A 12,144-nucleotide genomic window follows, 5' to 3' on the forward strand; every position below is an offset into this window, starting at 1 on the left:
ATTCCCTGGGCCTTCCCTGTTTTGTTCTCCAGTGAGAGAACTGGGGCTTGGGTTACCCTGCTCTGCTACACACCCCCTGGGACTGTGCCTGCATCCAGGCTCACCCCACCCTCTTGGGAACACAGCTCTTTGATCAGAGGGGGCCGTTTCCCTCCCTTAGAGTTTATGGTGTGTGTGTGTTGGGGGGCTTACCGTCACCACGGCCACTGTCATGGAATTGACTGGGGGCCGGGGCAGGAGAGAATGCAGAAGGGAAATCCAGGGGCTGCCCTACTCTCTCTGAGTGTTGGGCTTGCCTCTTCTCCCCCTTCGAGGCACAACCAGAGCAACCTCTCTCTTCACTGCAGTGCCCGTTCTGGCTCCTGGGTTGTCTTGCGTCCAGCTTCCTTCCTCAGTGCGCCCAGTGCTCTTTGCTCCCCCGACTCCCCAGGTGGCTGCTCCACGCGACGCTGTTCAACTCGTAGAGCTGCGTTCAGCAGGAGAGACCACGCGGCCTGGCCTTGCTCCAGCTCGCCTGGAACCTACGTGCTTTTAAAATTGTCACAGCTGGGGGTGCCTGGGTGGCTCAGTCGGTTGGGCGTCTGCCTTTGGCTCCGGTCATGACCCCAGGGTCCTGGGATCGAGCCCCGCATCGGGCTCTCTGCTCAGTGGGGAGACTGCTTCTCCTTCTCCCTTTGCCCTCCCTGCGCTGATCCTGCTCTCTCTCCCTTCTCAAATAAATAAATAAAATCTTAATAAAATGGTCACAACTGTACGAAGTAGATACTGTTGTCATCTACACCTGACAGATGACAAAACTGAAGGACACAGAGGGTGAGTAATTTGTCCAAGGACACAGCTTGTAAGGGGCCAGCCCAGTCCTCCTGGCCCCAGAGTCTGTGTTCTCAGCCCCTCGTTCTGCAGCCTCGGAGGCAGGTGCACACTAGCCCTGCGGGGTGAGGTCTGGTGCCCCTTCTGCGGTGGGCAGGGCCCCATGTCACCCACCGCCTAGTCTGCAGGGCGGGCCAAGGGAGAGCGCAGAGTGCGATGGGACAGGAATACACTTTTGCCTTTAGGAGTGCGCACGTGTATGTGTGTGTACTTGCTTGTATATGCAGTTGAGAAATCATGCAGCCCCTGCAAGTGAGGGGGTGGAGTCATTCGTTCAGCAAGTATTGCTCACCGCCCCCCCACCCTGTGGCATCCCCCAGCCCTGGGGATACATCAGTGAAGAAAACAAAGACCCCTGCCTTCAAGGAGCCCATGTTCTAGGAGCGTCTTAGTCTGTTCAGGCTGATAAAACAAATGACCACAAACTTGATAGAGCTTAAGCAAAATTTATTTCCCACCATTCTGGAAACTGGGAAATCCAAGATTAAGGCACCGGTAGGTTCAGGGTCTGGGGAGAAGCCCTTTCTGATTCATAAAGACGGTTCTTGCTATGTCCTCAAGTGGCGGAAGGGCTGAGGGAGCACTCTGGTATTCCATTCATGAGTCCTCATGACCTCCTCACCCACCAAAGGCCCCACTTCCTAAGAGCATCACATTGAGGGTTAGGATTTCAATATATGAGTTTTCTTTTTTTTAAAGATTTTATTTATTTGTTTGACAGAGAAATACACAGCAAGAGAGAGAGCACAAGCAGGGGGAGTGCGAGAGCGAGAAGCAAGCTTCCTACTGAGCAGGGAGCTGGATGCGGGGCTCGATCCCGGGATCCTGGGACCATGACCTGAGCTGCAGGCAGATGGTTCACCGACTGAGCCCCCCAGGCGCCCCTCAATATACGAATTTTCAACACAACACTCAGTCTGTCGCAAGCAGGCAGACAACAAACACAATAAATAAGTTATGGTACAGTAGGATAGAAAGTGGTAAGTACTGTGGGAGAAAACAAGACAGGGAAGGAGTATTGGGAGCGCTGGGGGAGAGGGCTGGATATGTATTTATTGGCACGGAAGGAGCCCTGCGGTGTATCATTGAACGATAAATGTAAGCCAAAACACAGTCTATACAGCATATCCCATTTTTTATTTATGGATAAAAATGGGTCCTACAAGCCTTAAGGGGGAGGGGGCCTCTTCACCCGCACGTTTCACGTGGCTCCCTCCTACTCCACAGGAATACACAGAATAAAGTTAAACCCTTTCTGAAGAATCCCTTCGTAGTTACACCCCAGTTCTGACACGTGCCGCCTGTTCTTAGAGCTGAACAGCTCTTTCTTCAGACTTCCAAAGAGGCATTCAGGCCATTTGTGCTGGGAAACCAAGATTTCCAACTTAGCCACCCGAAGAGCTGGAAATTCTGTTCGTGGAGCCAGAGATGCCTGGTGATCTGGGGGTTAAGTCAAGGGCCAGCTACTGATTTGAACTCTCTGTGCTTCGATTCCATCTTCTGCAAAAATGGGGCGAATTATGTTTGCCGTGAAGACTCAGTTAATGTGTGAGAAAGCCCGGAATATCGGAAGCACTTGAGAAATGTTGATGCACGATTTTGGCTCTTGAGGGGACACTGAGTTTTAGTTGACTGGGAGACATCCAAATGGATATGTCTGGCACAGAGGGTGACATGGGTCAGGAGCCCAGCAGAGGAGCACGTGAGAGGGCTTTGGGGCTTATTGGCAGAGGGGCTGTGGCATAGAAGAAATATATATTTGGTCTCTGTCCCCAGTTCCCGACACAGAGTTCCTAAAGCCCTTGGCATTTTCTGGGTGAGAGGAGCATGTTTCGTTTTAAGGAGGGGACTCTTGTGAGTGGCCCCTACATAGCTTCAGGAGGGCGACTGGTCACCAGAAAGACCAAGCCTTGATGGGAAGCCTGGAACGTTCATCCCCACCCCCAACTCCAAGGAGGGCCGTGCACGACAGCTCCACAGGACAGAAGCTTCTCCCTCGGGACCCTTTGGCACCTTGCCCCATGCACCTCTTTCTCTGGCTGCCCATTCGTGTCCTGTATAACATCTTTTCTAATAACCCAGTAAATGTAAATAAAGTGTATTCCTGAGTTCTTGGAAATGTTCAAGCAAATTATCAAACCCGAGGATGGGGTCGTGGGAGTCCCAGACTTCTAGCCAGTTGGTCAGAAGCCCCGGAGGCCCAGGACTTTCAATGGTGTCAGATGTAGGGGGCAGGACAGTGGGCCTGGGCCCCTGAGTGGTGGGAACGATGCTAATCTTAGGTAGGTAGTGTCAGAATTGGATCACACTGTTGAGCACTGGGGCGCCCGGGTGGCGCAGTCAGTAAGCGGCTGCCTTCGGCTCAGGGCCTGATCCCAGGGTCCTGGGATCGAGCCCCGCATGGGGCTCCCTGCTCTGCTGGGAGCCTGCTTCTTCCTCTCCCACTCCCCCTGCTGTGTTCCCTCTCTCACTGGCTGTCTCTCTGTCAAATAAATAAATAAATAAATAAAATCTTTTTAAAAAAATTGTTGAGCACCCACTTGGTGTCAGGAGAATCAGAGAATTGGTGTTGAGGTAGGAAAACACCACTGAGTTGGCTAAAACCATGGAGGAAGACGATATCCTCATGGTGGGGACCGCCTATCCTAGGCTCCCTCCTAGTGAGGAATGGCCATGCGACCAAGTTCTAGACACCGGGGTAGGAGCAGAAGTCATGTACGCAACTTCCCCCATGAGATTTTTATCTTTTTTTATTTTAATTTTTTTAATTTTTTTAATTTATTTTTTTAAAAAGATTTTATTTATTTATTTGACAGAGAGAGAGACAGCCAGCGAGAGAGGGAATACAAGCAGGGGGAGTGGGAGAGGTAGAAGCAGGCTCATAGCGGAGGAGACTGATGTGGGGCTCGATCCCATAACGCCGGGGTCACACCCTGAGCCGAAGGCAGACGCTTAAACGCTGTGCCACTAGGCGCCCCTCCCCCATGAGATTTTTAAAAGGAAAATGCTCGCCCTCTACCTCCTCTTGACTCACTCCCATGAGCGGGCATGTGAATGTGGGGAGATGAACATTCTCCCACCATACAGATGAGTGCGGCTGTCTCGGGGTAACAAGATAGAAGGTGCTGGGCTCCTTGGGGGTCAGAGCCGCTACCAGAGGCCCCCTACCTCTGGGCCATCTGCCAGCTCGGACCGTTACACGAGAGGGAAATCAGCCTCAGTGGCATCGAAGCTACCGTTATTTGGTCTCTGTTAGGGCAGCTGCACCAATACTTTAACTCAGTATTCTCACTTGTTCACTGATTGACAACCATTTCCTTGGCGCACCATGGGAGACATCCGGGGTCACAGATACAGGGTCTCACATGGCCTGGCTTATCATCGTCTCTCCCCCAGAGTCACATCATTTTCAGAATCTGAGTTTCTGTACCGGCCGCACAGGCTTCCTGTGACTGTAGGTCCCTGAGACGTTCCAGACTCAGACGGGAGGCTCATCCCTAGGAACGGGAGCATTTACGTGGCGGGGGGCGGGGAAGTGCACAGATCTTCCTGGCAGGGGCTGGAGCCCAGGGCCCCTCACAGTTACCTGGTTCCAGGATTCACAACACACACCAGCATTTTCTCTTTATTGATTTAGAAAATTCTTTATTCTTTTTCTCTTTCTTTCCCTCTCTCCTTCCTTCCTTCCTTCCTTCCTTCCTTCCTTCCTTCCTTCCTTCCTTCCTTCCTTCTGTCCTTCCTTCCTTCCTACCTTCCTTCCTACCTTCCTTCCTTCCTCTTCATTCTGGGCATGGAACCCAATGTGGGGCTTGAACTCACAACCCTGAACTGAGTTCAAGATGCCCCAACTTTATTAATTCTTTATTTTTTTTTTAATTTTGTTTTTAAATTTTTTATTTTTTTAATGACAGAGAGAGCTCAAGCAGGGAGGTGAGGGGCGGAGGGAGAGGGAGAGAGAGAATCTCAAGGAGGCTCCACACCCAGCATGGAGCCCAACATGGGTCTCGACCTCATGACCCTGAGATCACCCCCTGAGCCGAAATCAGGAGTCAGACTCTTAACCAACTGAGCCACCCAGGTGCCCCTTTATTAGTTCTTTAAATTATTAAAGTGATAGATACACCCTATAAAAATACTCAAATTCAAACTATACAGAAAATAAGTAAACCGCTGGAGAAGTTCTTGCTTAGATATAAGCAGGACTGGGTCACTGGCCGGTCTAGAAAAAGCTGGCCGAAGTGGGCAATCATAAAAATAGAAACATACGTGCCTTTGTCATTTTGTTTTGATTTCAAACATATAAATGCACATTTAGGCACCAGGCTCTCTTTGGGTCCCGACTCGAGTTGTCCTTGTCTTCCTTGCACCAATCACTCCCACGACCCATCCCCCGCTATCTCCAGTTTCCTTAAATGGGGTGGGAACGTAAGGACACAAGTGACACTATCTGGTGTAGAAGCCGCCTAGATTGTTTTAGAATTTTCTCTGAAGAATTTCTAGTTATCCTTCACACCTCATTCAACATTTCGGCAAATCTCTGTTTGCTTGGTTCAAAGCAGCCCACTTCGTCTTCAAGGAAGTGATTCAACGAACTCACATTTCATCAGTTTGTGTAATATTTAATTGAATTACGTGACAATAGGATTATAGGATTATAGAATTACAAAGACAAGTATACCTGGCTGAAACGGGCGAGAGATCCAGCTGACTCTTGGTAAACAGGCAGCCTGACCCGAGGGGACCTGAAGGACCTGCTTTTGAGACCCAGGGTCAGCACGCCGTGGTTCCATGAACCTGTCTGTGTACACCCTGAGTACCAATGGTTTTACGAGGGGTGGTTTTATATCTTTAAATGGTTGGAAAAAATCAAAAGGAGAACATCTCTTGATGTGAAAATGATGTAAAATTCAATCTTTAATATCTACCAATAAAGTTTCATTGGGGCACAGACACGGCCATTCTTTTTTTTTTTTTTTTTTTTTGCATAGTTCTATGGCTGCTTTTGTGCGACAGTAGCCAAGCTGAATGGCTGAACAGAGACTAGACTAAAATATTTACTGTTTGGTCCTTTACAGAAAGACTTTGTCGGTACCTGTTCTAGAGAGAAGCCTGAACCCTGGGAATGCACCATGCCACAGGGATCTGTCACCGCGCTTTACCGAGGGACCGAGGACTTGGGGTAAGGGAAGCTTTCCCAGGAGAACTCCGGCCATCAGCAGCAAACATCCTTTCTCTCTTGGCATGACTACCTCCCAGAGTCACCCCCTAGAGTTAACCAGAATCCACGGTGTGATGGTTTGAACCATTTCTCATTGACCTCCCTCACTCACCCACGGTCCCCGTTGCCCGTCAGAGGGCTTTGTGCACAGTGACAGATCCTGGGAGGCAGAGAGTGGTCCTGTCTGCTCCCCTACCATCAATCCAGGCGGCTGACAAAGCTTCCTTGAATGCAGCTAATGTCCCTTTGGAGAGATGGCCATTTCTCAGCAGTGTCACCTGGTCATTCTTCATTCTCTGCTTCATTCCATGCAAAGAGCCGGAATGTTTTTAGGTAACAGGACATTTATGCTCACGACAAATGAACAGGCTTGCATTTCAAGAAGCACTGTCACGGTAGCCAGTGTTTTCCTGGGCTGCGGCTGGGAATCAAGGTAGCGTCGAGAGTTTCACATGGGCTAAGGAATGAGCCACTTTAACAGTCGGAGGGCAGACAGATCCACCGCCTAACTACCGCTGACGTCCATTGATTTTCCACTGTCTCCTCCAGGGGATTTTTTTTTAGCTAGATGCAAGGCTATCAGTACTGTCTGGACAGAACTGGGAGTTGTCCTTGGGTGAAACACGTGTAGGATATCTGCACCTGTGAGGAGTGTGTGTGTGTGTGTGTGTGTGAGTGTGTGAGTGAGTGAGTGTGTGTGTGTGTCTGCACCACCATCACGTCTTGGCTGGATTATTGCAGTGGGTTCCTAACTCTGCTTCTGACCTTGCCCTCCTACAGTCCATTCTCAACACAGCAGCCAGGATGCTTCCTTTAAAACCCAAGTCGGGGGACCCCTCGCCGGCTCAGTTGGTGGAGCCTGCGACTCTTGATCTCAGGGTTGTGGGTTTGAGCCCCACGTTGGGGGTCAAGATTAATTAAAAAAAATAAAATCTTTAAAAATAAATGAAAAAAATAACACCTAAGTCCGACCATGTCACCCCTAGGACTGAAGCTCTCGTGTCATTCTGAGCAACAGCCGAAGTCCTTACAGCAGCCTGCAAGGCCCTACGTGACCCAGTGCCCTGCTGCCCCCTGATCGCTCCTTCTCGCTGTCCCCGCTGCTCACTCCACTCCAGCCACATGGGCCTCCTTGCCATCCTCAAACTGCCAAGCACACGCCTACGTTAGGGCCTTTGCACTTGCTCTTTCCCCTGCCTGGAACGTTCTTCCCAAGGTTGTAGCCTCGTGGTTTGCTCCCTCACTTCCTTCAAATGCCATCTTATAGGTGAGGCCTTCCCCCACCACCCACCAGAAAATAACCCACAGGCCAGTACTCTTTGTCCCCCTTACCCTGACTTTTCCCTATAGCACTCATCATGATCAGACATACTACGTGCTTTCTTGTTTATTTATTGATTTTCTGTTTCCTGCCATAAGAACGTAAGTTCCATGAGGGCGAGGATCTTGCCCGTTTGTTCACGGCTCTGTCCTCTGTGCTTAGCATGGTGCCTGGCAGAGCAGGGGCTTAAGGAGTGCTTGTTGAAGGAGACTGAATCTCTCTTGCCGCATGGCAACCTGCTGTCCACAGAACCTTGAGCATGAGGCCTTGTTGAGGGTGGAAGGCAGTGACCTAGCACTGCCCAGTGCATGGTATGTCAAAGAGAGCCCTTGTGTGTGGGAAGTGGGGGACAGTGGGCAGGCAATGGGGTGGGGTACAGAATGCTAAGCCTCTGGGGATGCATGCCATAGGTCATCCTATCTTGATGAGTGGCCCTTGAGCCCCCTTGGGCAAGGGGAATGCTCAGTTGGGGTCCAAGTTGCTGGCCTCCCTGACCCCTGGAGTGGCCTTATTAGGTGTTCTGAGAATGGGGCTCAAGGGAATCCCAGTGATTCGGTCCCCCTTATCCTTTGAGGACAAGTTGGAGGCAGGTGCTGGTCCCAAGTCCACAATAACAATTATTTTGAAGTTTCCCCTTTCATGGATATCAGCCCCCACCTCCCAGACATGTCTAATAGCAACTGAGTCATGGGTCAGTGATGGTGGTGGGTGTGTGGGTGGGGGACTGAGCCATTGATCGATGGCTGAGACGTCCTCCCCACTAATGAACCAGTTAATAAACTCTTCAATGAGGAGGTGGTGATTAATGAACCAATCAGCTTGCCCTGTAATTGGGAAGTGGAATTGGAGGGCGGGGTGGGACCAGGGGAGGTTTGTAGGCTGTGGGAGGCTGGCTCCTGGTCCCTTTCACGGTCGCTCTAAAGGCAAATAGGGAAGCAACTTCTTTCGGGGTTGTACCCTGAATCCAGGCCTTCCCCCATGCCTTCTGGCTTCTCTACTGTTTCTCCTCTGCTCCCATCTATCCTCAGACTCCCCGCTCCCCAAGGCATGAGAGGCCATCAGTTCCCTTTGGGCATTTCACGATCGCTGTCATCTCTCTCTGCTGGGATCAGTACACTAGAAACCCCCTGTCACCACCCCAGCCAGGGCTGCAGAAGAGCAAATGGCCCCCACTCTCAGATATCCCTGTCCCCTTCAGCCTGCAGGGTCCTTGTCTAGGCCCTGACCCCTGGGATCACAGCTGCCCCAGCCAGCCCCCCTGACTGTCCTCTCCATCCCGAGGTGAGCACCTGCCTCTGTCGTTCCATGGCCTCTGGAGGAGTGTCCTTTTATTTTTGCCATCTGCTCCCCCAACTGGACCCAGGCTTGTCCCTCTGTGTTCCTCTCTGTCTCTGTGTCCTGGCAATTCCCCAGACTGGGACTCTACAAGGATAGTGGCATGCCTCCTCCCTTGGGTTGGGGCTCCCCGGTGATACTGCTGCTCCCCTCCCCTCAGACTGGGGATCCCCAAGGATATGACCATGACTCCTCTGAGACTGGGGGTCCTGGAGAACAGGGCTGTGCCCTGCCCCTCAGGCGAATGATTTTTCTCCTCCCTCTGAGTATAGGGTCCAGGTCCCCTGTTCTGCCTCCATGCTCAGCATGCTGCCCTCGCCTTTCTTGGGATATACAGGGCCCGTGGGGCCCGACTGGTTGATAAGGAGCCATTTCCGGAGAGTGCAGGTGATTGAACCTATAAAAAGATGATTGAGGGAGCCCTAGACTCTCCACCTTGAAAGAGCTCTAAAAATAACACCCACGGCCATCTGTCCTGGAGGGTGGAGGGACTGGCCCCAAACCAAGATGGTGCCTCCTGCCCTCAGGGGCTGATGGGACGCAGGGAAGCACTGGAGGCTGTGGCCAGGCTGGGAAAAAGGGAGCTGGAAAGGGCTTTTTGGGGAGACTCCCCAACAACCGTCTTTTCCCAGTGGGGGCAGGTGGGTCTGATGTGGTGGGCGTCTCAGAGAGGTTAGCAGGCCCCCAAATTAGTCTCCCCTTCCCTGTTCCCATCCTGACTTCTGAGCCCTACGGCTCTTCCAGGGAGTGAGCCATCCAGCCTCTTCCTGGGGTCTACCCCAGCCCTTTTCTCTGGTTCGAATCCTGGGTTCCCTCCTCTCTCAGACCTTTACTTTCCTCATCTGTAAAATGGGAATAAACTCAGCTCATTGGGTTGTGAGCAATCCTGTATGACCAGTGCACAGTAGGTGCCTAATAAACAGAGTCCCTTCCTCTTCCTTTCAAAGACTCTGGGTGAGGATCTTTGCCCCAGAGCCCAGTGGAGACTGCAGTGGGCTGGGGACAGTGGCATGTGCTCGGGCAGCCCTGGCATCACTTAACCCCAGAAAACACCAGTGCCCTGAGTGACACCTGGATGGGGATGGGGTGCACTGACTTGGAAGGGATCTCTATGCCGGGCCTGGTTGGGCCTGGGTCTGTGTGCCTTAGGCTGGCTGGACACACAGGTCGCAGACTCAGCTGCTTCTGGGGGTGGGGACTGGCCTCTGCCTTCTCTCAATTCTCTCCCAACTCTTTAACAGAGAAGGGACATAGTGGGGTGTCCAGAGAGGCCTCTCCTCTAGGACATCATAAACAGCAGGTCAAGAGCCAAAGTCATAGCTCCTACCCCGCCTCCAGTAGAAAGATTCTGCCACTCCTCAGCCCCTCTCCAAGGAATTGCAGAGCGAGGGCTGCAAAGGTTGCCTTTTCCATGGACCAGTCACAGGGCCCCCTGGCTGGAGGTAGTGTCCAGCCTAAGCTCCTCATTCCCACCCATGGGTAGGCTAGGGAAGATGGAATCTTATCCCTGGTCGTAGGGGCTGCCCCACGAGTCTAGATACAAATGTTTCACCTCCTCAGGAGGCTACACCTGCCGTTGGGGGGCTGTGGGGTGAAGATGGGGTTCAGATTCTGTCCAGAGTCTGAGTCTGAGTCTGGTGGCTGCCCCCTCATCTCCTGCAAGGTGGAGACATCACGCACCGTCTGGGTGTACACTCAGTGATCTGGCGGGCGTGGAGGCAAGGAGGAGGAAGGGCCCTCCCCACCCCTCGAGCTCCCCCTCCCCCTCGGGCTCCCCCTCCCTGTCCAGGCTGAGATATAAGCCCCGCAGGGAAAGCGCTGAGCAGAGGAGGAGGCCACAGCCCGACCTGCAGCAGTCCAGCCCTTGGGACTCCTTTCGCCTTCTACCTGCTCATCTCTGCTTCTGGAGCTGTCGCCGTGAGTGGCCCGGGAATGGTCTGGTGTGGGGGAACCTGGGCAGTTTTGTGGAGAAACTGAGGCTGGGATGGTGAAAATTGGGGTCGAGCGGCCAGCATAGCCCTCTGCCTCCTGCTACCGTTCTGGGCAGTACGAGTGGGGGTTGGGGAGGCCGGCAGAGCTTATGCCTCTCGGACAGGGAAACCGAGGCAGAGATGGTGCAGGGCCCGAGAACACAGAGAGCCGGTGGCTGAGCCTTGGTCCGGCAGTAGCCCTGCCCAGGCCGGGGAGCGTGGGCCCGACGGCAGCCTCAGCCTCCCGCCGTCGGGTGTCGAGGCTGGGGATGACCCACGATCCCTGCCCCCTCAGATGGTGACGGTGCGCAGGCCGTGGCCCGCCATGGCCACAGTGCTGCTGGCCCTGCTCGCCTGCCTGGGGGCGCTGGTCCACGCCTACCCCGCCAAGCCGGAGGCTCCCGGCGAAGACGCCTCGCCGGAGGAGCTGAGCCGCTACTACGCGTCGCTGCGCCACTACCTCAACCTGGTCACTCGGCAGCGGTGAGCGCGTGCGCTGGCTGGGCGCGGGGTCCCCGGGGTTCCCGAGCACCGCCCAGGGGCGTGCCCTGCCTGACCCCGCCCACTCTGGCCCCGCCCCCAGGTATGGGAAACGCGACAGCCCCGAAGCGGTCCTCTCGAAACTGCTCTTCCCCGACGGCGAGGACCGCCGGGTCAAGTCACGGTAAAAGCGCCCTCCCTGCCACCCCCCGGACACACATCCTGTCCCCTAGTGCTCGGTCTGGGATGTGCGGCCCCACGGAGCCGCCCCCCCCCCCCCCGGCCCCACCACCTAGCGCTTTCCCCCGGTCTCGCCTCCCCAGATCCGAGGCCGGGCTCTGAACGATTCCTTTCCTTTCCCTCCTCCAGGCCAGAAGGCGCGTACATGTGGTGACCACCCCAAGGCCTCCTGGGAGATACGCTAACTACACCGACCTCATTTGCATGGTAGCTCCAGACCCCGGAACCTGGGTTCCTCTCCCTGCCTGCTGCGCCTGGGGGGTGGGTGCGGGATGGGGTCTTCATTCCATTTCTCCGTGTCCCCAGCCCCTGGGCTGGAGGGCTGTGTGTGGTCTTTCCCTGCTCCCCAAATAAAGAGCAAATTTCACTGAAACGGAATGTGTGCGTTTGTATTTCCTTTCCCTTCTGCTTCGTGGAAGTGGCCCCCAGGGGGGAGTGGAGGGTGGAGGCATCGGCCAGAAGACCGGGCGCCACAGACAAAAGGCTCCCCAGGACAGGGCTGGGGCAGAGTGGGGGGCTCTCTCTGCTCTGAGCTGAGAGAAGACACTAAGGCCCAGTAGGGGGGGAGAGGATGGAGCCGAGCAAAGGACCCTCTGTGGCACTCTCCAGTCTAGCGGAAAGTGGGGTGGGATGAAAGTTCTCACCTACGGGCAGGGAGGAGCAGGAAAAAGAATTGCAAGAGAATAGGGAGGGTGGAAAGGAGCTTGCTA

At 53.8% G+C, this 12,144-nt stretch overlaps 1 protein-coding gene across 1 annotated transcript; it reads left to right on the plus strand.

The window, feature by feature from the left end:
* The first annotated feature begins 5,949 nt into the window (after positions 1-5,949).
* Positions 5,950-11,703, plus strand: PYY (peptide YY). The gene is made up of 5 exons (XM_045814539.2): positions 5,950-6,049; positions 10,555-10,661; positions 11,010-11,197; positions 11,298-11,378; positions 11,564-11,703. Exons 3-5 carry the CDS (start codon positions 11,010-11,012, stop codon positions 11,586-11,588), a joined length of 294 nt encoding a protein of 97 aa, XP_045670495.1. The 5' UTR covers positions 5,950-6,049; positions 10,555-10,661; the 3' UTR covers positions 11,589-11,703.
* The last annotated feature ends 441 nt before the right edge of the window (positions 11,704-12,144 follow it).

Source organism: Ursus americanus, chromosome 23 (genome assembly GCF_024610735.1).
Source record: "Ursus americanus isolate L20-20 chromosome 23, mUrsAme1.1.p, whole genome shotgun sequence".
In the NCBI taxonomy this organism is placed as follows: domain Eukaryota; kingdom Metazoa; phylum Chordata; class Mammalia; order Carnivora; family Ursidae; genus Ursus; species Ursus americanus.

What these genes read in the sequence shown, in the direction of transcription:
- PYY (XM_045814539.2), top strand. Translation starts at nt 11,010, where the DNA reads ATGGTGACGGTGCGCAGGCCGTGGCCCGCCATGGCCACAGTGCTGCTG. An exon ending in AACCTGGTCACTCGGCAGCG is followed by an intron (nt 11,198 to 11,297) that starts GTGAGCGCGTGC and finishes CCCCGCCCCCAG; the next exon opens with GTATGGGAAACGCGACAGCC. An exon ending in GACCGCCGGGTCAAGTCACG is followed by an intron (nt 11,379 to 11,563) that starts GTAAAAGCGCCC and finishes TCCCTCCTCCAG; the next exon opens with GCCAGAAGGCGCGTACATGT.